The 25,718-nt window shown below is 43.9% G+C and overlaps 1 protein-coding gene across 1 annotated transcript in view; it reads left to right on the top strand.

The window, feature by feature from the left end:
- LOC120997471 (transmembrane protein 26-like) overlaps positions 1-25,244 on the top strand; it is a 61,870-nt gene extending 36,626 nt beyond the window's left edge. Inside the window, exons 3-4 of the mRNA XM_040427557.1 lie at positions 6,606-6,729; positions 24,060-25,244. Of these exons, the coding sequence (XP_040283491.1) occupies positions 6,606-6,729; positions 24,060-24,650 (715 nt within the window). The 3' untranslated portion in view covers positions 24,651-25,244. The remainder of the gene's footprint in view (positions 1-6,605; positions 6,730-24,059) is intronic.
- The last annotated feature ends 474 nt before the right edge of the window (positions 25,245-25,718 follow it).

Genomic DNA, 25,718 nt, shown 5'->3' with positions numbered 1-25,718 from the left:
TGAACATAGCCTTAACATTAGTACCATAGGTACTGCTGATGACTTCTACAATGGATCCTATTGACTCATGTGAGGTCCACCATAAGGAAACCAATTTGAGTTGAGCCTTAGGCCTCTTGCACACGACCGTATGGCTTTTTCAGTATCTTGCGGTCCGCAAAAAAATGGATCCGCCAAAAATATGGATGACGTCCGTGTGTATTCCGTTTTTTGCGGAATGGAACAGCTGGCCCTGATAGAACAGTACTATCCTTATCCGTTATGTGGACAATAATAGGACATGTTCTATCTTTGAACGGAAAAACAGAAATACAGAAACGGAAGGCATACGGAGTACTTTCTGTTTTTTTTGTGGACCCATTGAAATGAATGGTTACGTATACAGACCGTATACGGAACGCAAAAAAACGGAATGTAAACAGAAAAGAAAATATTTGTGTGCAAGAGGCCTTGATCCGTTGCCGTATTGCGGCCCGCAAATTGTGGGCCGCAATACACGGCCACAGTTCCGTGTGCATTCCGCATCATGGATGCGGACCCATTCACTTCAATGGGTCCGCAAATCCGGAATTGCGGAACGGCCGCAAGGAACGGGACCCCTCGGAAGCACTACGGAGTGCTTCTGTGGGGTTGCGTCCCGTACTTCCGTTACCACAAAAAAAGATAAAACATGTCCTATCTTTTTGCGGAACGGGCGGATCGCGGACCCATTAAAGTGATTGGGTCCGCGATGCGATGCGGCTGACCTACGGCCGGCGATCGTGCATTGCGGCCCACTATTTGCGGGCCGCAGCACGGGCACGGGTCACACACGTTCGTGTGAACTCGGCCTTACAGAACAGTTTTATGAGTTAACAGGTGCAAAAGCAGGTTTTTAAAAGGGTGGTTTCCAAATACAAACTTTTTAACTCGCGCTCATCTCTGTTTACTCATAGCGCTGTGCTGGTCCAAGGTCTGTTTTGCATGTTTAGAATTCTATAGAGGATTCCCTATGATTAATATGTATGCCAGGCTATTGGCAACAGTAACAAAGTTGACAAAGTTTATTAGAAGTAAAAAAAAAAAAAGGAGTTCTAGTGCTGAGTGTGATTTTGTGGGAGTGATTGCAGGTGGCTGAGTGTGGTTTGAGGCAGAGATCCTTGAAAGTTAAGTTTTTGCATTTTCTGTCATTTAAAACTTCTTCTTTTTTTCTCTGCTGGGTGTTGCCATTTAAACCCATTTTTTTTTCTCTGCTTGATTAAGGGGGGTGGCCTGGGCAACCAGGTGCTATAAATTGAACCACTAGACCCTCTAGAGCTTGCTCTACTAAGTGGGTTTCTTATTAAGTGGAGTTAAAAAAAAAGGAGTTGGAAACTAAGGTTGGATATAATTTCCTCGGCTACAGGCTCTATCGTAGGGACGGGCTGTACCTCAATGGGGAAGGGGCATTTGTGCTGGGGAGAAAGATGGCTAGAAGGTTGGAGGAGTGTTTAAACTAGGGACTGGGGGGGAGGAAAATGACATTATAGGAGGGGAAGATAGTGCAGATAGAGACCGGGGGCAAGGTAGTGGGACTGGGGGAGGAATGGAAGGAGGGACTAGAACAGTTCAGAAGGAAAGGTGTAGGGTAAAAAATATACCTAAACCTCTCAAATTTATGTATACTAATGCCAGAAGCCTGACTAATAAAACTGGGGAGCTGGAATTAGTGATGTGTGAAGAGGACTATGACATAGTGGGAATAACTGAGACATGGCTGGATGATAGCTATGACTGGGCTGTTAATGTACAAGGTTACAGTCTGTTTAGAAAGGATCGTCAAAACCGGAGAGGGGGAGAGGTCTGCCTTTATGTAAAGTCTTGTCTAAAGCCCACCCTCCGTGAAGATATAAGTGAGGGACATGAACATGTGGAGTCACTGTGGGTAGAGATACATGGAGCTAAAAACAACAATAAGTTATTAATAGGAGTTTACTATAAACCACCTAATATACCAGAGTCCACAGAAAATCTACTACTAAACGAGATAGACGAGGCGGCAAGTCATAATGAGGTGGTTATTATGGGGGACTTCAACTACCCAGATATAGACTGGGAAACTGAAACTTGTATATCTCATAAGGGAAACAAATTCTTGGCAATAACCAAAGACAATTACCTCTCCCAACTGGTTCAGGACCCGACTAGAGGGACGGCCATACTGGACTTAGTATTAACCAATAGGCCTGACAGAACAACAGACGTGCAGGTTGGTGGACACCTGGTAAATAGTGACCATAATGTAATAACCTTCCAATTATCATTCAAAAGAGCGTTTCTACAGGGAGGAACAAAAATACCAAACTCCAAAAGAGTTAAATTTAGCCAACTAAGAGAGGCCATAGGCCTAACTAACTGGGACAAAGTCCTCAAAAATAAAAATACAGCCACAAAATGGGATATCTTTAAAAACATCCTAAAATCTCATTGTGAGAGGTATATACCGTATGAGAATATAAGGTTAAGGAACAAAAAGAAACCAATGTGGATAAATAGAACTGTAAAGAAAGCAATAAATGACAAAAAGAAAGCATATAAATCACTAAAACAGGAGGGTAGCACGGAGGCACTGAAAAACTATAAGGAAAAAAATAGAACATGTAAAAAACAAATAAAAGCGGCCAAATTTGAGACCGAGAGATTAATTGCCAAAGAGAGTAAAACTAACCCTAAAATGTTCTTCAATTATATAAATGTTAAAAAGTATAAATCTATAGGTGTCGGCTCTTTAAAGAGTAATGAGGGGGGAGTCGCAGTGAGCGACGAGGAGAAAGCAAAGCTGTTAAAGGGAATGTGTCACCTGCTTTTACCATTTTAAGCTGTCACCATCGCCATGTTCACTAAAGTAACTTATTTCCTGCAGTCTTCTTCTTACTTTATTTCGTTTTGTCCTTTTGATAAAAAAGCCCTTTTTATGATATGCTAATGAAGCTCCAAGGTGCCCAGAGGGGCGTTTTTTTCCTCTCTGGTGCCCAGTGACGCCCCCCTGCAGTGCCCAGCCTGCCTTAATTTGAATCCCAAGAACGCCTCCTGATCCTCAAATAACCTCCCACAGCCCCGGCAAACCGTTCCGCCCCCTCCCCACGTCATCGTCTACCTTCTAGAAATGCCCCGTCCTTCTTCCTGTCGGCGGCCAGAAATCTCGCACAGGCGCAGTACAGCCTGCGGCCTGCGCCTGCGCGATCATCAAGCTCCTGAGGGCAACAGCCTCAAAAGTCTCACTGGACATGCGCCGAGCCCAGTGATGTAATCTGAGCGCTGTTGCCCTGAGGAGGTTGATGATTCCTGAGGAGATTTCTGGCCGCCGCCAGGAAGAAGGACGGGGCATTTCTAGAAGGTAGACGATGACGTGGGGAGGGGGCGGAACCGTTTGCCGGGGCTGTGGGAGGTTATTTGAGGATCAGGAGGCGTTCTTGGGATTCAAATTAAGGCGGGCTGGGCACTGCAGGGGGGCGTCACAGGGCACCAGAGAGGAAAAAAACGCCCCTCTGGGCACCTTGAAGCTTCATTAGCATATCATAAAAAGGGCTTTTTTATCAAAAAGACAAAACAAAATAAAGTAAGAAGAAGACTGCAGGAAATAAGGTACTTTAGTGAACATAGCGATGGTGACAGCTTAAAATGGTAAAAGCTGGTGACAGATTCCCTTTAAATATTTTTTTCTCCAATGTATTCACTCAGGAAAATAAACTGTCAGATGACATGCAGAATGTAAAAATAAATTCCCCATTAAAAGTGTCCTGTCTGACCCAGGAAGAAGTACAACAGCGACTTAAAAAGATTAAAATAGACAAATCGCCAGGATCGGATGGCATACACCCCCGTATCCTAAGGGAATTATGTAATGTCATAGCCAGATCCTTATTTCTGATATTTGCGGACTCTATACTGACAGGGAATGTCCCATAGGATTGGCGCATGGGAAATGTGGTGCCAATATTTAAAAAGGGTCCAAAAACAGAGCCTGGAAACTATAGGCCGGTAAGTTTAACATCTGTTGTGGGTAAACTGTTTGAAGGTTTTCTGAGAGATGCTATGTTAGAGCATCTTAACGGAAATAAGCAAATAACGCCATATCAGCATGGCTTCGTGAGGGATCGGTCATGCCAAACTAATTTAATCAGTTTCTATGAGGAGGTAAGTTCTAGACTTGACAGCGGCGAATCAATGGATGTCGTATATCTGGACTTCTCCAAAGCATTTGACACTGTACCACATAAAAGGTTAGTATATAAAATGAGAATGCTCGGACTGGGAGAAAACGTCTGTATGTGGGTAAGTAACTGGCTCAGTGATAGAAAACAGAGGGTGGTTATTAACGGTACATACTCAGATTGGGTCACTGTCACTAGTGGGGTACCTCAGGGGTCAGTATTGGGCCCTATTCTCTTCAATATATTTATTAATGATCTTGTAGAAGGCTTGCATAGTAAAATATCAATTTTCGCAGATGACACTAAACTGTGTAAAGTAATTAACACTGAAGAGGACAGTATACTGCTACAGAGGGATCTGAATAGATTAGAGGCTTGGGCAGATAAGTGGCAGATGAGGTTTAACACTGACAAATGTAAAGTTATGCACATGGGAAGGAATAATGCAAGTCACCCATACATACTAAATGATAAAACACTCGGTAACACTGACATGAAAAAGGATCTAGGAATTTTAATAAACAGCAAACTAAGCTGCAAAAACCAGTCTCAGGCAGCTGCTGCCAAGACCAATAAGATAATGGGTTGTATCAACAGGGTCATAGATGCCCGTGATAAGAACATAGTCCTACCACTTTACAAATCGCTAGTCAGACCACACATGGAGTACTGTGTACAGTTCTGGGCTCCTGTAAACAAGGCAGACATAGTAGAGCTGGAGAAGGTCCAGAGGAGGGCAACTAAAGTAATAACTGGAATGGGGCAACTACAGTACCCTGAAATATTATCAAAATTAGGGTTATTCACTTTAGAAAAAAGACGACTGAGGGGAGATCTAATTAATATGTATAAATATATCAGGGGTCAGTACAGAGATCTATCCCATCATCTATTTATCCCCAGGACTGTGACTGTGACGAGGGGACATCCTCTGCGTCTGGAAGAAAGAAGGTTTGTACACAAACATAGAAAAGGATTCTTTACGGTAAGAGCAGTGAGACTATGGAGCTCTCTGCCTGAGGAGGTGGTGATGGTGAGTACAATAAAGGAATTCAAGAGAGGCCTGTATGTATTTCTGGAGCGTAATAATATTACAGGCTATAGCTACTAGAGAGGGGTCGTTGATCCAGGGAGTTATTCTGATTGCCTGATTGGAGTCGGGAAGGAATTCTTTATTCCCCTAAAGTGGGGAAAATTGGCTTCTACCTCACAGGTTTTTTTTTTTTTGCCTTCCTCTGGATCAACTTGCAGGATGACAGGCTGAACTGGATGGACAAATGTCTTTTCTCGGCCTTATGTACTATGTTACTATGTTACTATGTTACTAGATCTATAGCACATACCAATCAATGTTGCAATTGGTGTACAAATGTGATTTATTTCTGCCTTTATGTGCAGACCTTTATGGGCTTTGTAACATAAGATCTAGTGGGTATTGTGAAAGCATGGCGAGAAAAACAAGTGTATATATTTTTCTGTGTCCTGTAAACCTGCTGCATGCCATGACTACTAAACCCTTTTAACACTGGGAACCTGAGGAAAACAACAAGGTGGGGGGAGGGGTCCAAGTACAGACCCTAGACTGTCCCTACAAGAAAGGGCAGCCTGACCAAACTAGAACCTGCCCTTGAGATCTCCCTACTCTAAATTTGCACATGTAATGCTCCCTGCCAATCCAAAATAAGAGGGGCCACAGTGACAATGGCTGAGGACCAGTCGGTAAGCCACATAGCCTACTGCCTTGCATCACAAGTAAAAGACTGGTTACCCTGCTTGGAAGCTAGTAGTTACATATAGTATCTGCCCCTACCTGGTCTGCTGAGTCCCTCTACCCATAGAGGCAGTGACGTAGTAAGTGCCACTTACATCTTTCATGGGTGGGTCCCTGAATCCTTGCTCCCTGACTGAGCATCCTCTCACCAAAACTGCGATGGATGTACATACACCTGTCTGCTTCTCTCCAAGAAACGGGCACCTGTACAGTCATGGCATAGTTGGAAAATGGCAGCAGGATGCTCAGTCAGACAGTGGCCTCCTCTCCCCCTGACTGCCCCTCTCCATCAACTTGGCAACTGCTATACAGGCACATCCCCACTCCTGCCCAATCTGGAATTGCTATGTTGGGAAGATGCCTGTACTAAAGAAAAAAGTTTAGGACCAATTTGGCGGTTTTCTGGGTAACCTTAAGTGTGCTCCTGAGTTAGGAAATCCTGTAAAAATGTTATAACTATGGTACATTCCATCAGCCAATCTACTGTATAACCGGTTATCCATTTTCCGTAAAGAGCAATTAGTAAATTTATTTGCAGACCACAATTTACAGTTAATTTACTATTAGCGATTTAATTAGTCCATCTCTAGGTGCTACAACTATTGATGTTTTTTCATTTAAATTTCTATTTCTACACTAAATTATTCTCTGTATTATTCTAGGTTTTCGCCAATGGTGTTTCTATATTTATGTTCTGTTATTCCTTCCATATTTGTCATGGAACTCGAAAACCTAGAGGTTAGAATGAACATTACCAACGTAACACATCCTGAATGCACCGATAATGTACGTATCTCATTTAATACACTCATTTGAAGATGAAATAGTGCATACTGTGCAGATCCGTGCAGGGCCAGTCTGGGACTGAAATTCAGCTCTGGCATTTTAAAACAGACAAGCCCACTTGCTGTCTGGTGAATATGAAATAAGCTTGTGCCGTCTTCTCTGATGTAGACATTCTGTTCTCCATTGGGAGCAGACCACCATGATGACATCTTCCAGCCATGTCTCGTCTCTGCAGAATTTACTACACAGATATCTTAGATTCCTCACTTTTCCATTATCCTCCCCTCCTGGTGCTGAAAGAGTGTTATCCTTCTGCTAACCCCAATATTGCGCCCACTGTGCTCCCCTAATACTACAGAAATAACAGTACCATACAGATAATACCTCACATACTAACAGTTATACTATAAGTCCAACCAAATGTAATTATCTCCCAGAGTGCCCTCATTAGTAATAATGCCCTCTACAGTGATATTGCTCCCTGAGAGTTCCCCCATTAGTAGTAGTGCCCTCCATATTGTAACCATATTGATACTCTCCACAGTACCCTCAGTAGTGATAATGCTCCTCAATGTGCCCCCAGTAGATGTAATGCCCTCTATAGTGTCGCAGTACTCATGATGAGCCCCTGTATTACCCCAGTACTTATATTTCATTTGGAAAGTCTTCAAACCCTTTCACTTTTTTCACTTTTTTGTTATGTTTCAGTCTTGTGCTAAAATTTAAAAAATCATTCCCCCCCCCATCATTCTGTATTCAGTGCCCCATAATGACAGTAAAAGCAGAATGTTTGAAATCTTTGATAATTTATTGAAAAGGAAAAGCTATAATATTGAATTCACATAAGTATAATTTTAGACCTTTTACACAGCACTACTTGAAACCCCTTTAGCAGCAAATACAGCTTCTAGTCTTCTTGGGCATGATGCCACAAGGTTTGCACACCTGTATTTGGGGATTTTCTGCCATTCTTCTCTGCAGATCCTCTTAACCCATTTTCAGGTCTCTGAAAATAATAGATTGGGTTCAAGTCAGGGCTCTGGCTGGGCCACTCATTGACATTCACAGGGAGGTCCCTAATCCATCCTGTGTTGTCTTGGCTGTGTGCTTAGGGTCATTGTCTTGTTGAAAGGTGAGCATTTGGCCCAATCTGAGGTTGATAGCCCTCTGGATTGGGTTTTCATCAAGAATAGCTCTGTATATTGCTCTATTCAGCTGTGACCAGTCTCCCTGCCCCAGCCGCTAAAAAACATATCCACAGCATGATGCTGCCATCACCATGCTTCACTGTAGGAATGATATTGAGCACGAGATGAGAAGTGTGTGGTTTCCTCCAGACATGATGCTTACAACTGAAGCCAAAAAGTTCAGTCTTGGTTTCATCAGACTAGAGAATCTTGTTTCTCACATCCTGAAAGTCCTTTAGATGCTCGTTTGCAAACCCAGACAGGCTTTCATGTGTCTCTTACTGAAGAGAGGCTACTTTCTGGCCACTCTGCCATAAAGCTCATATTGGCAGAATGCTGCAGTTACGGTTGACCTTCTGAAAGTTTTCCCATCTGCACATAGGCTCTTTGGAGGTCAGCCAGAGGGACCATTGAGTTCTTGGTCACCTCTCTTAAGAAAGCTCTTCTGCCCCAATTACTTAGTTAGGTGGAATTGCCAGTTTTAGGAAGAATCCTGGTTGTTCCAAACTTTTTCCATTTAAGAATTATCGTGGCCACTGTGCTGTTGGAAAATTTCAGTGCAGAAGAATTTTTTTGTGGCCTTCTCTAGATCTGTGCATCCACACAATCCTCTATCTGATCTCTACAGGCAGTTCTTTCCTCCTCATGGCGTGGTTTTTGCTCTGATATGCAATTTTAGCTGTGAGACCTTATATAGAAAGGGGTGTTTTTTCCAAATTGTGTCCAATCAGCTGAATTTACCACAGGTGGATTTGAATCAAGGTGTAGAAACCTCTAAGAGATGGCCAAGAGAATTGGCAGGCCTCCCCAAGCTAAAGTTTTTTTTTTTTTAATCAAATTTACAAACATTTCTAAAGATTAGTGAAGATTAAAGGGGGGCTTATTTTTTATTTTATTTTAGCATAAGTTGACAACATGACAAATTGTAAAAAAAAAAAAAAAGTAAAAGGGTCTGAAGATTTTCCGAATGCATTGTATGACCCTCTGTAGTAACCCCATTAATTATAGTGTCTCCAGTGGTTATACTGCCACTCTGTATTGCCTCAAAAGTGACAGAAAAAAACAAGATACTCACCTGAGTCTCTCTCAATGCATCAGCCCGCAAAGCAGTCTGAGCGGCCTGCATCCTAGCTCAATGACATCATTGCAACCACTTGACACCAATCAACCGCAATCATCTGCACTGCTTTAGCCCTAATAAAGCCTATGAGAGTAAATAACAGGGCCTTGAACCAATGGTTCCTGTGCCTAACTGCACTATTAAACTTTGTTGACGTTCTGAGGATATCAATACAGTTGAATCTGCAGCAGGCACTACTTTTGTATTACGATCTGTGAAAGTAGATCCATTGTGCCAACCACCTAGAAGTGGTAGACCCACACGGATCAGGTAGACCCACACGGATCAGGAGTACCAGAGGCAGGGGCATAGCTAAAGGTTCATGGGCCCTGGTGCAAGAGTTCAGCTTGGGCCCCCCTTCCCTCATTGCTTTGTGGCCAGGGGCAGGGAAGCACAATGCCTTCCTGCTGCCTAAGGCAAAAATTGAAAACCGCACCCCCACCATGCCAAATTCTTGACCTAACACCTTCCCTCCAGCCAGAGGTGTAACTTGACCAGCATGCACCTTCTATAAAACAGGTGTCTTCTCATGTGTTACAAGGGTCTTTGGGGCCCCTCATGCTCCTGGGCCCGGTAGCGACTGCTACCTCTGCACCCCCTATAGCTACGCCCCTGACCAGAGGAATCAGTCAACGTCCAGGAAGATAACTGTCAGGATACCCACACGTAAACGGAATATAGGTCAGATAGCAAGGTAAGGGCGGGTTCGCATCAGTGTTAGGTAATTCCATTAGTGTTCCATTATAACAGGGTTATAACGGAATATAATGGAATTCTAGGACGGAATGTAAAACGGAACCCTTTAAGAGGCATCCCATTTTGCTCCGTCCTAATAGATTTCTATGGGCACAAATAACAGTTCCGTTTTTTCCCCCGTTATGTATGTTGGGAAAAAAAAGTCTTGTCAACAGGACATCATACATAACGGGGAAAAAAAAGAACCCGAGGGGAGATACATTGAACTTAGCTCCTGTTCACACATACACACCAGACATACAGATAGCTTGTGGAGCTCCAGACAAAGGCTGCCAGCTTACATTTTGACAGAGGCGTTGCTAGGGTCTCCGGGGCCCAAGCCGCAATAAATATGGCCCAGTTCTCTAAGTATCCCACCCCCTCCCCCCCCACACACTGCAATTTGCTGTACTTGCTATACAGCAATACATACCTCCCATTTCCAGTGCCTCCCAAGTGACATCTCCTCTGATGTAGATCTTCTCTGTCATCGTCTTCTCCATTTGGTCCGTACAACTTATTTCTGCCGCCTCGTCTCTGCAGAATGTGACACACAGACATCTTAGCTTCCTCACTTTTCTATCATCATCCCCCAACCTGGAGTCCCCACAGTGTTATCCTGCTGCTCGCTGTGCTCCCCGATACCCCCAAATACTACCCTGAAGAAAAATTAGTGCCCCCATAGTAATAGTGCTCCTCATAGTCCCACCAATAGTAATTCCCTTCTAGAATGCCCTCATTAGTAATACTGCCCCCTACAGTGCCCTCAACAGTGATAATGCTACCCAAGAGTGCCCCCATTCATAGAAGAGCCCTCCAGTATTAATAATACCCTCACATAGCCCCCAGTAGAAATAAGGCCCCCTATTGTTCCCCCAGTGGTAATAAAGCTATCTACAGACCCCTCAGTAGTAATAAGGCCCCCCATGGTGCTTTTAGTAGAAATAAGGAGGATCTATAAGTCCCTACTATGGTCTCTAGTAGTAATAATGCCTATAATGTCCCCTGGATTTGCAGTGCCCTCTGTAGTTATATTCCTCCCTCCACCATACAGTACCATATAAATAACATCCCACCATTTCTCCTGCCCCCTCTAAAATACAGTCCTATGTAAAGAACATTACTCCCCTCCCTTTCAGCCCCTCCAACATACAGTCCCATCATGTAAACAACACTATTTCCCTCCCTATGACATAGAGTACCATGTAAATAACATCACACCATCTGTCCAGCCCCCTCCAAAATACAGTCCCATGTAAATACTGTAACATCACCTCCTCCCCAGCTGCCTTCAACATACAGTCCCAAGTAAATAATATCATCCTCTCCTCAGTCGCCTCCAACATGCAATCTCATCTAAACATCACCCCCTCAACATTCAGTCCCATGTAACTAACATCACCCCGTCAACATTCTGTCCAATGTAAATAAAATCACTCCCTCCCTCAGACCTCTGTAACATTCAGTCTCATGTAAATAACATCACTCCCTCCCACAGCCGCCATCAACATACAGTCCCATGTAAATAACATCACTCCATCCCCCAGCCCCTCCAACACACAGTCCCATGTAAATAACTTTCCTCCCTTCAGCCCTAACATACAGTACCAGTTAAATAACCACAACTCCCAGCATTGCTCTGCCTCTCCCTTCACTTATCATGTAGCAGACCTGACCACAACTTCTTCCCCTAGGACTTCTCCTCTTCACTGCCAGTGCCATCCTCTCATGCACTGGTCACATGATGGTGACATTATCGCAGGTCCTTCTCAACCACTGCCTGTTTTACTTGTCACATGACCTGTGATGTCACCAGGTCCTTCAGCTCTTCCAGTGCATTAGAATTTATTGTATTAGGGTGCTGAGGACGGCAATACAGTTGTATCTAGCTGGCAGGGAGGACATTCGGGGCCTGGTACAAAACATTAGGGGCCCAGGCCCCCAAATGTTTTAACCTAGCAACGCCCCTGCATTTTGGGTCACCTGGCAAAACATCCAGGGCCCAAAACCCAGATGTTTTATCCTCACATGGCCCACTCCAGCACTGGTCTATCAGGCATTTGTCAGACTGGACTGTATAATAACCCTGAAAGAGAATTAGTGGTCTTTGGACCTGTGCATGTTAGCCAGAGCAGACATTGACTGTAATTTCAGATGCTGCAGATTTAAAGAGGATCTGTCACCACTTCTGACATGTTTGTTTAAAGGGCTTGTCCAAGTTATTTTTTGTTCTTTTTATGTTTCTAACTAAGGCTACTTTCACACTTGAGGCAGGACGGATCCGACAGGCTGTTCACCATGTCGGATCCGTCCTGCGGCTATTTCGCCGTGCCACCGGACCGCCGCTCCGTCCCCATTGACTATAATGGTGACGGGGGCGGAGCTCCGGCGCAGCACGGCGGTGCACGGCGAAAGCCGCCGGACTAAAAAGCCTGACATGCAGTAATTTTATTCCGGCGGCCTTTCGCCGTGCACCGCCGTGCTGCGCCGGAGCTCCGCCCCCGTCCCCATTATAGTCAATGGGGACAGAGCGGCGGTCCGGCGGCACGGCGAAATAGCCGTAGGACGGATCCGACATGGTGAACAGCCTGTCGGATCCGTCCTGACGCAAGTGTGAAAGTAGCCTAAGCAAGTGTAAGGAGTTTTCAATTCGCTTACTTCATATACAGTGGCCCTGTTCTCCAAATTAGTGTCACATGACCTATGATGTCAGCTTCCCTGCTCTGATGACATTCGGTGCACAAGCCTGAGGAAGCAGGAGAAGCAGGTCTGCCTCTGTGCACCGAACGTCACTGTGAAGGCTATGCTGGTTGGAGCAACAAGCCACACCCCCTGCACTGCCTGATCTGCTGTCTGCCCTGTGTCTCCTCTCCCACTGGGTTCTTCAGCAAAGTTTAACCCCTTCTACCATAAGCAGCACAGGCACAGAGAAAGCCCCATGGAGGAGGATGTGGAGCTACTGCTGGAGTAGGAGAAGTCAGTGGTGGAGAAAGAACAGAGGCTGATGATGACCCGACGACGACAAATGATCATGACAAATCATCTCAGTGCGGGGGGAAGGGGGAGGCACAGTGGCCATAAAGGCAAGCTGTACACTTGCTTGCTTATGTAAGGCAGCCATATCCTTCCCATCAAACAATCTTATGATTACTGGATAGCCATACTTTTAGACCCTCACTATCAAAGCAAAATGGGGGCCACAGCTACTACCTGCTGCTAGTCTCTACTACCACTACCATTACTGCTGCACAGCCACCACTACCCCTAAACACACATCTACTGCATTTTATTTTCCATGCTGTGCTGCTAATGCTACCGTTACATGCCAATCTTACACTACCCTTTCCACATTGACACTGTACTGCTGCTGCTCCCAATAAAAACAGGATACATTTTCCAGGCTTGTTTGGAACAAGCCATGGGTGCTTCTGTGAAATAACACTTGTGTGTGTATAAATATCAGCAGGGATTCTGCCCCTGTTAATGCATCATTTTTGGATGCTTGCGCAGAGCAAGCCATTGTTTCATATGAAAATAATGTGTGTGTATTTTGGACTCTTGGTCCCAACAAGCTACCTTTTTTTTTTCACATAACACTGTGTGTGTTTAAGCTCTATCTGCCCCTGGTAAGGGAAATTTTTTGGAAGCTTTCTAATACGAAAAACCTTAACACATGCAATGGTGCAGTTGTTTTTAACCGTTAGACGACCACTGACATACATGTACGTCAGAAGTCATCTATTTAAATATGGAGCCTTAATAGCTGTTTCAAACAGCGGAGGCCCGGGAATAATGTCTGCAATCAGACAATTACATTTAGCCCTTCAGATGCCATGGTCAAATGTTATCACATACTCTGAAGGCTAAAAGAGTGAAAGTGCTGTGTTTCCAAACCTAGAATGGATCCCCCAGGAGGCAATCGGTGCCAGATGGCCTCCATTAAATTCAGGGAAGGCAGATTACACATGCGAGCTGAGCCAACTCTTTATTTTACCTCTCCTGGTACCAAATGACCTCCAATGAATACAGGGAGAGCAGGCTTCAGCTTTACACTTGAGCTATACTTTATAATTAATTAATATCAGTGTACAACCAATTGAGACAGACACATCTCCAACTGCCGACTACAAAAGAAAAAATATATAATGTTTTCATTAAAATTTAAATGTATTTATCCTGTACAATGAACATAATGAGGGGAAAAATACAAATGGCAGATTCACCTTTTTTCCATTGCTTGACATCCCCAATAAAATATAAAACAATGTGATTGAAAAGTCCCACACACTCCAAAATGGTATCATTAAAAGCTACAGATCATCCTGCAAAAAGTGAGCTCACACACTTCCCTTTCGTCCTAATCAGCAGCACAAGTGGGTGATTTGCCCCTGTGAAGCTGGTCAGGACAGGCAGAATTTTTATTGAACAAAAATCTCTGCCAAGTATCATTAATTAATTAATTGATGCCCCCCCCCCCCTATATAACCCGCCCCCTGCATGGACGGGGTTGCTTTTTTTCTGTCCTGTGGACTGGAAATGGACAGGCTAAACTCCTTTAGGAGTTTTCTCCCCTGGCAGGGTTGAGTATGTTAATGTGTTTTACATTTGTGTTTGTTTTTACAGGTCCGCTGCCTGCTGCTGCAGACCATGAATCCGGCAGGGATATGAGGAGCGTCCGCTTTAGAAATCCTTTCTCTCCCCTTTCCCCCCCCTTTTTTCCTTCCCCCTCCGATGCTCATAGCCTTACCCTGCGCTTTCGTCAGCGCCGCAGGCTAGTGCTGCGTGCGTACACTGACTCTCTCTGCCATTCTCGTAAAACCGGGAAGTGCGTCATGGATCACTTCCGGTTTCGGACGCTCCAAAAAATAATAAAACAAGAAGGCTGACTCCACTGGGGCTCTTTCCCTCAGCGGTACAGGGTAGTGCATGCAGGTTCGCTTAGTTTGATTAAAATCAAGCAGGTTATCAGTACCTCATAGGGCTGGGGCGGGGGAGTGGGCGGAACAGGCGGGGGGCGTGGCCTACCGCCCTATTTAAACCTCCAGGTGCTAGAGCTCAGAGTTGCATTCAGTTTTGTATGCAACTGACCTGTGCTTTGAGTGGTGTCTTCTGTGTCTCCAGCATGTCGACGAATCCAGATCCCTCTATGCCCTCTCTTGGTAAGGTGGAGGTCAATTTTTTCCTAAGATGAGGAAAAATACACCTGTATTAACTGTATTATTATTACTACTATTTCTAGGGAAGTCTACGCACAAGCAGAGACATCTAATTGTAGCACCCCCTTGCCTGATGTATATGAGTTCCACCGCTGTCCAGGTTGCCGACCCAGACCTGCGAATCCAGAACCTACTATGGTGGAGATGTTCTCCTGGATGAAAGAATTCATGGACACCTCCGTCGCGCAAATAAAAGCCGCGGTTTCAAATAAGAGACCTAGAGAGGCCTCTCCGGGGCCAGTCCCCATGTTAGAAGAAGTCGTCTCCTTAGAAGAGAATTCTTCCTCTGATGATGAGGACGCGCCATTTTTCTTCCCGGCCGAAAAAACTCAGAGGTTACTTAGCTCCATCAGGTCAAGGGACCAGGATGTTGAGCATGGGGAAGCTCCACAATCCACCTCTAGGGGGCTAAGGGCCTTCAAAGTGGACGATTCTTTGAAAAAAATGATGGCCTTGGAATGGAAACACCCGGAAAAAGGTCCGGTCCTGACCAAAAGATTTAAGTTAATGTTTCCCCTACAGGAGGAAGACTCCCAGAGTTGGTTTCCACCTCCTAAAGTAGATATGGCAATATCTAAGCTTTCTAGGAGAACTCTTGTTCCCTCTGATGATGGAAGTAATTTAAAAGACCCCCTAGACAGACGAGCTGAATGTTTACTTAGACGCAACTACACTGCGGCTGCTGCCTCTGCCTCTGTGGCTATCGCCAGCAGTGAAGTCTCGAATTTCATCCGCGCCCGCACTCTTAGAATTCAGTCTGAGCTGGATTCTGGGGTTGCCAGAGATGATATACTGGACCAGTTCAAGACCCTTTTGTTAGGGATAGATTTTTTGGCTGATGCATGCCAGCAGCAGCTAAAGTTAGCTGCTAAATCTATGGCACTTTCCTCGGCCAGTAGACGCCCCTTGTGGCTGAAGCCATGGGCAGCAGACAACACGTCGAAATTTAACCTCTGCTCCCTTCCCTATGAGCCGGGTAGACTATTCGGTTCTGAGCTGGATCGCTTAATGGAGGACCTCGCTGATAAATAAGGGAAGTCCCTTCCTCAACAGTCCTTTCGGGGTCGAGGAAGAGGTAGACCAGCAAGGTTCCAGAGGGGAGACAGGACCCAGAGGCGTCCTGAAGGAAATAAAAGAGGTAGAGGCCGCGGTCGTGGAAACCGCAGGGCTGAACCATGACTCTCAGCAGCCCGACGGCCCTCCGTCCCCACCCGCTGTTCCAGCCCCAAACCCTCAGTTAATTCCTCCAGTTTGAGGTCGTTTAAGTTTATTTCAAGTTTTTTGGAATCAAAAAATTCCAGACCCATGGGTGTTAGAAGTCATAACATCAGGGTACAAGATCGACTTTATTTCCCTACCTCAGGAGAGGTTTATCCTGACGAGGGTTTGACTCTCACCAGGCAGTTAATCCTGGAGGAATCAGTACGACAGTACGTACAAAAGGGGGCACTGGAGGAACTTCCTCCGCGCGAGCAAGGTCGGGGAGTCTATTCTCCCATATTTCTGGTCCCAAAGCCATCAGGGGATTGGCGTATGATCATCGACCTACGCTATTTAAACAATTTTATCAGAAAGAAGTGTTTCCGGATGGAAACCATTCGTTCAGTTCTAAACATCCTGGAACCAGGAGATATGATGGTGACGATAGATCTGAAGGATGCTTACCTTCATGTTCCCATCCATCCAGCGCACAAAAAATACCTCAGAGTTGCGGTGACCATAGGCGGTGTAGTGAAGCACTACCAATTTGCTGTGTTGCCCTTCGGCATCTCCTCTGCCCCGCACACCTTTACAAAGGTGGCGGCTCCTGTTGTAGCGCATTTAAGGCTTCTAGGGTTAGAAGTCGTCCCCTATTTAGACGACTGGCTGCTAAAAGCCGCCTCCGCAGTCGTTTTGCAGACTCACCTCCAGCAAGCTCTCCACACTCTGCAGACTCTAGGTTGGCTTATAAACTGGGACAAGTCACAGTTGATCCCATCCACCACGAGAACATTCCTAGGGTTTGTGATCGACTCACAACAGATGATCCTGTCCCTCTCACCACAGAGGAAAGACAGAGTAATAAAAGCAGCAGAGTTTCTACTTCCACCCAGACGGGTGTCTATCAGGGTTCTCATGAGGATGTTAGGCCACATGTCAGCATCTGCAGAGGCAGTTCCATGGGCCCTATGGCATCTACGCCCACTTCAGGAGGAAGTGTTAACCGTATGGAGTCGCAAGCCAAAGGACTTGAATCGGATGCACTCCCTGTCTGTAAAAGCCCGTTCTTCACTCAGGTGGTGGAGGAACCTAACAGATGGGAGGTCCTTGATCCAACCGCGTTGGATTACGTTGACCACAGACGCCTCCCTTCTAGGTTGGGGAGCCCATCTGGAGGACTATCCAGTACAAGGTACCTGGAGTCCTCAGGAGAGACTTCTCTCTTCCAATTTGAGGGAGTTGAGAGCGGTCAGACTAGCCCTCAATCATTTTGCTCCTCTCATTCGCAGTCAGGCGGTGAGAGTCCGGACAGATAACACAACAGTAGTGGCTTATCTAAACAGACAGGGAGGAACGAGATCCCAGACTCTCCTGAGGGAGGTGGGACTAATTCTCGCTTGGGCAGAGACAAACCTATCCCACCTAATGGCGGTTCATATCAGAGGAGACCTCAATGTAGTGGCAGATCGCCTAAGTCGGGGCCTTCCCGTTCCAGGGGAATGGTCATTGAACGAGAACATCTTTTCCAGGATTGTCCAGCGTTGGGGTACTCCAGAGATCGATCTGATGGCAACTCGTTTGAACGCCAAAGTGAACAGGTTCTGCTACCTTTACAAAGAGGACAACCCTGTAGCGATCGACGCTCTGTCCATAACTTGGAGGTTCAGGCTGGCTTATGTGTTCCCTCCAATTTCCATGATACCAAGGGTATTGATGAAGATCAAGCAAGACCAGACCTCAGTGATAGCCATCATACCATTCTGGCCAAAGAGGTCTTGGTTCACCCAGCTCATGCGGATGAGTCAGGGCACATATTGGAGACTTCCCCTAATACAGGACCTAGTGTATCAGGACACAGGTCCCTGTCTAGATCTGAGGAGGCTCAGTCTCACAGCCTGGAGATTGACAGGTCCCTTCTAGATGCTAGAGGGTTATCTGCGGAGGTCTTGAGAACAATCTCGCACTCCCGGACGGAGTCCACAAACAAGAAATACTCCAGGATATACAAATTTTTTATTCTATGGTGTACTGAGAGAGAGGTAGTTCCCTCAGATCCTCCTCTCTCTGCGATCCTACAGTTTCTTCACGATGGTCTAGACAAGGGTCTAAGCCCATCTACACTCAGAGCTCACGTCTCTGCTTTGTCGGCATGTATTGGTAGGCCGATTTCTCAAGACCCCCTAATCAGGAGGTTCCTTAAAGGAGCTCAGAGACTTAAACCTAGCATCCTGAGACCGATCTCTGAGTGGAATCTAGCAATAATGCTAAAGGGGTTGTGTGTTCCCCCTTTGAGCCATTAGACGAGGTAGACTTGAGATTCCTATCTCTCAAAGTCACTTTTCTATTAGCCATTACCTCGGCTAAAAGAATTGGGGAACTTCAAGCTGTAGGAGCGGCAGAGCCATACCTAACTTTCCTCCAGGGCAGGGTCCTGTTGAGGTTCCTGCCAACCTTTTTGCCGAAGGTGCCTTCATTCGCAAATCTTAACCAGACAATAACATTACCGAAGTTTTCCCCTGCTCCAACATCTCCAGAAGAGGAAAAATTACTTACCATGGACATTCTAAGGGTTCTAAAGATATATTTACATAGAACACTGGACTTCAGAAGATCTGAGAATCTCCTTCTAGCCTACTCAGGGAAAAACAGAGGGCTTAAGGCCTCCAAGCCTACCTTGAGTAGGTGGATCAAGGACACTATCCATTTGACCTTTCTATCACAAAATCTGTCACCGCTGTCATTTGTATCTGCCCATTCGACCAGGGCAGTATCCACATGGTATGCTGAAAGGAAGTTAATTCCTTTAGACCAGATTTGCGCTGCCGCCTCTTGGAGTTCCCAGAACACCTTTATCTCTCACTACCGTATAGATTCAAGGCAAGCTGAAGGAGCTGCCTTTGGACACTCCGTTCTAAGTGCTGCACTCCCTTAGACTGAGAGAAATTATTTGTTGGTGTATATGTTCACATAATATTTTGCCCTCCCAGATTTGTGTAAAGTCCTTGCTACTTCCCCACTTGTGCTGCTGGTTAGGACGAAAGGGAAGCGTAAATTTTGACGTAAATTTTTTTCCCTTAGTCCTAACAGCAGCACACAAATTTCCCACCCGTTTTTTTGCTGGTGTGAATTACTTGTTAAAAAAGCAACCCCATCCATGCAGGGGGCGGGTTATATAGGGGGGGGGGGCATCAATTAATTAATTAATGATACTTGGCAGAGATTTTTGTTCAATAAAAATTCCGCCTGTACTGACCAGCTTCACAGGGGCAAATCCCCCACTTGTGCTGCTGTTAGGACTAAGGGAAAACAAATTTACGTCAAAATTGAAGCATCTCTGTAGATATTAATATAAAAATGTTATGGGAATCAGAATATGGCAATGAAAAGAAAAAAAAATCTCAGAACAGCAGGGGTCTAACACCCGGTGTAACTGGCCAGCTAAGATCTGTCATAGGTTGCATATGTTTATACAGCTAGACCTGCCAATAACCTTAATACAGTTTTTATGTTTGTGCGTTAAAGACAAAAGCAGAGTTATTTACAGTGAATTTATGTTTGGATGTCATATAACTGTTATATATTATGTTCACAGAAGCAGAAAAGATAATATGCCTTTAACCTCTTCAGGACACACGGCGTACAGGAACGCCCTGATGTCCTGGTACTTAAGGACACAGGGCGTAACTGTACGCCCTGTGTATTTCTGATCACCGGCGGGCGGTGATCGGAAGCCGGTGCTTGCTCAAATCATTGAGCAGGCACCTCGGCTGAATGCGCGGGGGGGTCCCGTGACCGCCCCCATGTCGGCGATCGCCGCAAACCGCAGGTCAATTCAGACCTGCGGTTTGCGGCTTTTACCTATTGCGGTGGCGGCGGTGCCATCGGGTCCCCTTGCGGGTCCCCGGCTGTAGGGGGGACCCAATGGCATGGAAGGCAGCGCGACGCCTAAGGAAGGCATCACGCTGCCTTCCGGTGACAGGCCTGTGAGATCCAGCCCCTGGATCTCACAGGCCGGAAGCTGTATGAGTAATACACACAGTATTACTCATACAGCCAATGCATTCCAATACAGAAGTATTGGAATGCATTGTAAAGGATCAGACCCCCAAAAGTTGAAGTCCCAAAGTGGGAGAAAAAAAAAAGTGAAAAAAAAAGTTGAAAAAATTAAATTCCCCCCCCAAAAAATTAAAAGTTTCAAGTAAAAATAAACAAAAACGTCATTTTCCTCAAATAAAGTTAAAAAAAATTGGTAAAAAATAGGGGGGAAAAAAATATTAGATATCGCCGCGTGCGTATTCACCTGCTCTATAAACATATCACATGACCTAACCGCTCAGATTAACACCGTAAAAAATAAAAAATAAAAACTGTGCTAAATAAACCATTTTTTTGTCTCCTTACATCACAAAAAGTACAACAGCAAGCGATCAAAAAGACGTACGCCGACTAAAATAGTACCAATCTAACCGTCACCTCATCCCGCAAAAAATGAGCCCCTACCTGAGACAATCGCCCAAAAAATAAAAAAAACTATGGCTCAGAATATGGAGACACTAAAACATCATTTTTTTGGTTTTAAAAAAGCTGTTATTGTGTAAAACTTACATAAATAAAAAAAAGTATACATATTAGGTATCGCCGCATCCGTATCAACCGGCTCTATAAAAATATCACATGACCTAACCCCTCAGATGAACACTGTAAAAAATAAAAACTGTGCTAAATAAACCATTTTTTGTCACCTTACATCACAAAAAGTGTAATAGCAAGCGATCAAAAAGTCATATGCACCCCAAAATAGTGCCAATCAAACCGTCATCTCATCCCGCAAAAAATGAGACCCTACCTAAGATAATCGCCCAAAAACTGAAAAAACTATGGCTTTCAGACTATGGAGACACTAAAACATGATTTTTTGTTTCAAAAATGAAATCCTTGTGTAAAGCTTACATAAATAAAAAAAATTGTATACATATTAGGTATCGCCGCGTCCGTGACCACCTGCCCTAAAAATACCACATGATCTAACCTGTCAGATGAATGTTGTAAATAACAAAAAAATTAAAAACGGTGCCAAAACAGCTATTTCTTGTTATCTTGCCTCACAAAAAGTGTAATATAGAGCAACCAAAAATCATATGTACCCTAAACTAGTACCAACAATACTGCCACCCTATCCCGTAGTTTCTAAAATGGGGCCATGTTTTTGGAGTTTCTACTCTAGGGGTGCATCAGGGGGGCTTCAAATGGGACATGGTGTAAAAAAAACAAAAAACAGTCTAGCAAAATCTGCCTTCCAAAAACCGTATGGCATTCTTTTCCTCCTGCGCCCTGCCGTGTGCCCATACAGCGGTTTACGACCACATATGGGGTGATTCTGTAAACTACAGAATCAGGGCCATAAATATTGAGTTTTGTTTGGCTGTTAACCCTTGCTTTGTAACTGGAAAAAAAAATATTAAAATGGAAAATCTGCCAAAAAAGTGAAATTTTGAAATTGTATCTCTATTTTCCATTAATTTGTTAACCTAAAGGGTTAACAACGTTTGTAAAATCAGTTTTGAATACCTTGAGGGGTCCAGTTTCTAGAATGGGGTCATTTTTGGGTGGTTTCTATTATGTAGGCCTCACAAAGTGACTTCAGACCTGAACTGGTCCTTAAAAAGTTGGTTTTTGAAAATTTCAGAGAAATTTCAAGATTTACTTCTAAACTTCTAAGCCTTGTAACATCCCCCAAAAATAAAATGTCATTCCCAAAATGATCCTAACATGAAGTAGACATATGGGGAATGTAAAGTAATAACTATTTTTGTAGGTATTACTATGTATTGTAGAAGTAGAGAAATTGAAACTTGGAAACTTGCTAATTTTTCTAAATTTTTGGTAAATTTGTTATTTTTTTATAAATAAAAATTATTTTTTTGACTCCATTTTACCAGTGTCATGAAGTACAGTATGTGACGAAAAAACTATCTCAGAATGGCCTGGATAAGTCAAAGCGTTTTAAAGTTATCAGCACTTAAAGTGACACTGGTCAGATTTGCAAAAAATGGCCTGGTCCTTAAAGAGGACCTTTCACCGATTCTTACCCTATGAACTAAGTATACAGACATGTGGATCTCTCTGCACTTACTATTATCCCCGGGCGCCGCTCCGTTCTCCTGCTATGCCCTCCGGTATCTCCGTTCCCTAAGTTATGGTAGGCGGAGTCTGCCCTAGCGCTGGCCAATCGCATTGCAGAGCTCACAGCCTGGGAGAAAATAACCTCCCAGGCTGTGAGCTCTGCGCTGCGATTGGCCAGCGCTAGGGCAGACTCCGCCTACCATAACTTAGGGACTGGTATCTCCGCCTACTATAACTTAGTGAGCGGAGATACCGGAGGGCATAGCAGGAGAACGGAGCGGCGCCCGGGGATAATAGTAAGTGCAGTGAGATCCCCGGGCGCCGCTTCACATGTCTGTATAGTTAGTTCATAGGGTAAGAATCGGTGAAAGGTCCTCTTTAAGGTGAAATAAGGCTGTGTCCTTAAGGAGTTAAGATTAATTATATGGATGTGAGGTAAGCTCAATGACACAGCAGAAACAACAGAAAGCATAGAGTTAAACTGTTGTTGCTGGGCAGGAGTCTAGACCAATCACAGCCAGCCTCACACACAGCAGAACTTTTTACCAATCACAGCCAGCCTCACACACAGCCTGTGTAGGAAATTCCCCTAGCAGGAGCTGCTGTAATCATTATACACCAGAGAGATGAGCTGAACAGACACACACTCCACTAAGAGCTGTGTTTTATGGAAGCAGAGAGGCCAAAATAGGTATTTAAAACTGTTATATAATGTTCCTACTGTTAATATAGTGATTAGAACTGTATAGTGAACTGGTTATACGTATATTTACTTACAGTTCCACCAAACCACAAATTCAATTGCATACAAACGAACTACATTGCATACAATCCAAACAAATTGCATACAAATGCGAACTGTTCATACTAGATCATAAGCAATTGTATAAAGAAAACTTCAAACCAAGTAGAGCAAGTAAACTATTGGTTAACCTCAGCTATACCTCTCAGAGAGATCATAAAATGCTTAAATAACCTAAAGTGAGAGTACAGATACTCAAGAGAGAAATATATCCACCATTTTATGTTAAATGACAAGATTGAACAGTTGAACCACCATCTTATGCATACCGCCATTTTATGATACTTTATTCAACACGTGTTTTGTACATGGACTATCTGCTGTGGAGGTGGCATTGTTATATATGAAGAAAAGTTGAAGTTAATAAATAAGTTACTTCAAGCATTTGGTGTGCTCTTTAAACCTACTTCTTCCATAGAACGGTCCTAGAGGAATTACAGAGTAATAGACAGTCTAATTAGACTAAAAAGTGAGAGATATCAAAATTCTTCTAATGCCACAGCGCAAAAGGAACTTCATAGTGCTACGCCTGCCACACCCGGCACCCCCGCCGATCAGCTGTTTGAGGAGATGGCACACGCTATACGCACATCCCGTCTCTCTTCCAACTCACTAATGTATGTCTATGCGACAGCAACAGAGGACAGGAAGAGAGAAGGGAGACGGCACATGCGCTCCAGGGCTCAAAGGGTTAAACATGCAGTTTGTTAACAATGTGAACCATACGTTTACCCATAGCCAAATATATCAGTGTTTCTCTGACATTATTTGCTACTGCTGTCATCGGAGTCCTAGGAAACTTCAGAGTGTCATATACCATTTTTCAGTCTAATTGGAGCATAATCGATTTGTATAGAATCGATTCAAGTCTGAATCTAATTTTCTTTAAAAAATTTGCTGAATTATACAATGAATAAATAAAAATGCATGTTATCATCTCTTGACAGAACTACACGGAATACTCCAAAGAGGTGCAAAGTATGGAAGAGTTGACAATTTTGGTCCTGATTGTAGGACGTTGGCTAATGCCAAGAGGTAAAATGACCCGTGACCAGCTCGCTCAGCTACTTCTGATATACCTTGCTTTAGGTGCTGATATGCTGGATATTTTAGAACTAATGAAGGAGCCATCAGTAAAAACCAGCACAGCTATAACTGTGGTGGGACTGTGTCTATTCACCTGGGCAGTTATGCAATTCACATTAGTGCTCACTCAAACGTTTCCAGTTTCGTCTCCAGATAAAGAAGACGAGGTGCGGTTTCATTCGTCATCTGAAATAAAGAATTGCATGCGTTCTTTATGTTGTACCAGTGAGGTTTGGAATGTGATTATCATGGTGGGGATGCAAGATGGACCATTTCTGATTTACCGGTTATACTTGGTAACTATGGAAGGAGTGTTTAATGACTCCATGACTTTCTTTATATGCAAGAACATTTTGTCAGTTATAATACAAATATACAGGATTATTGTGTTTCTTTGCGATGAAAATCACAAAAGGAAAAAATTTAAACAATCTCATATGAATTTAGAATAAGACTTCATTCACATCTGCATTGTAGGTTTCATTAGGGGTCGGTCGAGAAGTTAATCAACAGTGCTGGACTAAATATCACATTGTGTCCAGTAAAATGACAGACATCCTGAAGAAAACCCTATGGCCCCCCATTGGGAATCATTCATGTCTGTTAATGAGGGATCTGTTTTCGGGTATGATGGAACTGAAGAATGGAATGTCCAAATGAGATGTGAACAAAGTCTATTATATAGTAAAGTATATAGCGATAATAAAAATGTATTTATTAATATAGTAAAAAATAGTTTTTTTTAAGTCTACCTGTAACCATCTGTAAAGCTGAAAAATATTCTGGTTGGATAACTATTGTAATAATAAATAATACTTATTGTTTCCCTTATTTGTAAGTGGGCTGGTATACAAAATTGTTTGCTTAACCTGATAATGGATTTATGATGTATTTTTTAGCCTCCATTGATGATGGCATTTACTGTAAATCATATGATCCCTTGATGAAACTCGCTGGATCCCACAACAACTGCTGTATAGACAGAAAGTTAGTTTCTCTATTCACTTCTGTAAGATAAATACATAGGTAAATCCCTCCCATTCACCTTAAAATCACTGCTCTTCAGATAATATATTAGAAAACTGGCTGCCGGCAACCACTACTAGTGGGAGCACAATGCATAAAAAGCATTGAAAGCTGTAATAATCTCTTTGCACTGAGTTTTTCCTAGTGGTGGCTACATGAAAAGGAGGTCAGCACCACCACCCCAGCCTAACCCCTCTTCCAACTCGCACCCTGTAGCCATGTGATACGCCACTGGATGTGGGATTCAGTGATTCTCATAGGGGATCACATGATATAACTACTAAAAGTAAGAGAGAATGATAATAAATCAATAAATCCTTATGTATGTTTGCTAAATAAACTAGCTAAACCAACACACAGAAACAGGGGGAACAAAGAATTTTTCTGGGAGTGCCTCTTTGATTGACGCTTCAGTTTACTCTTACCTTTAGCTTTATTCTGTCAGGCTACCATTCCATCAGGATTCATTACACAATAGGTAATAATGGATCCAT

Source organism: Bufo bufo, chromosome 1, assembly GCF_905171765.1.
Source record: "Bufo bufo chromosome 1, aBufBuf1.1, whole genome shotgun sequence".
Classification (NCBI taxonomy): Eukaryota; Metazoa; Chordata; class Amphibia; order Anura; family Bufonidae; genus Bufo; species Bufo bufo.
Note: the sequence above shows the minus strand (reverse complement) of the source record. Positions and strands in the feature narration are given on the sequence as shown.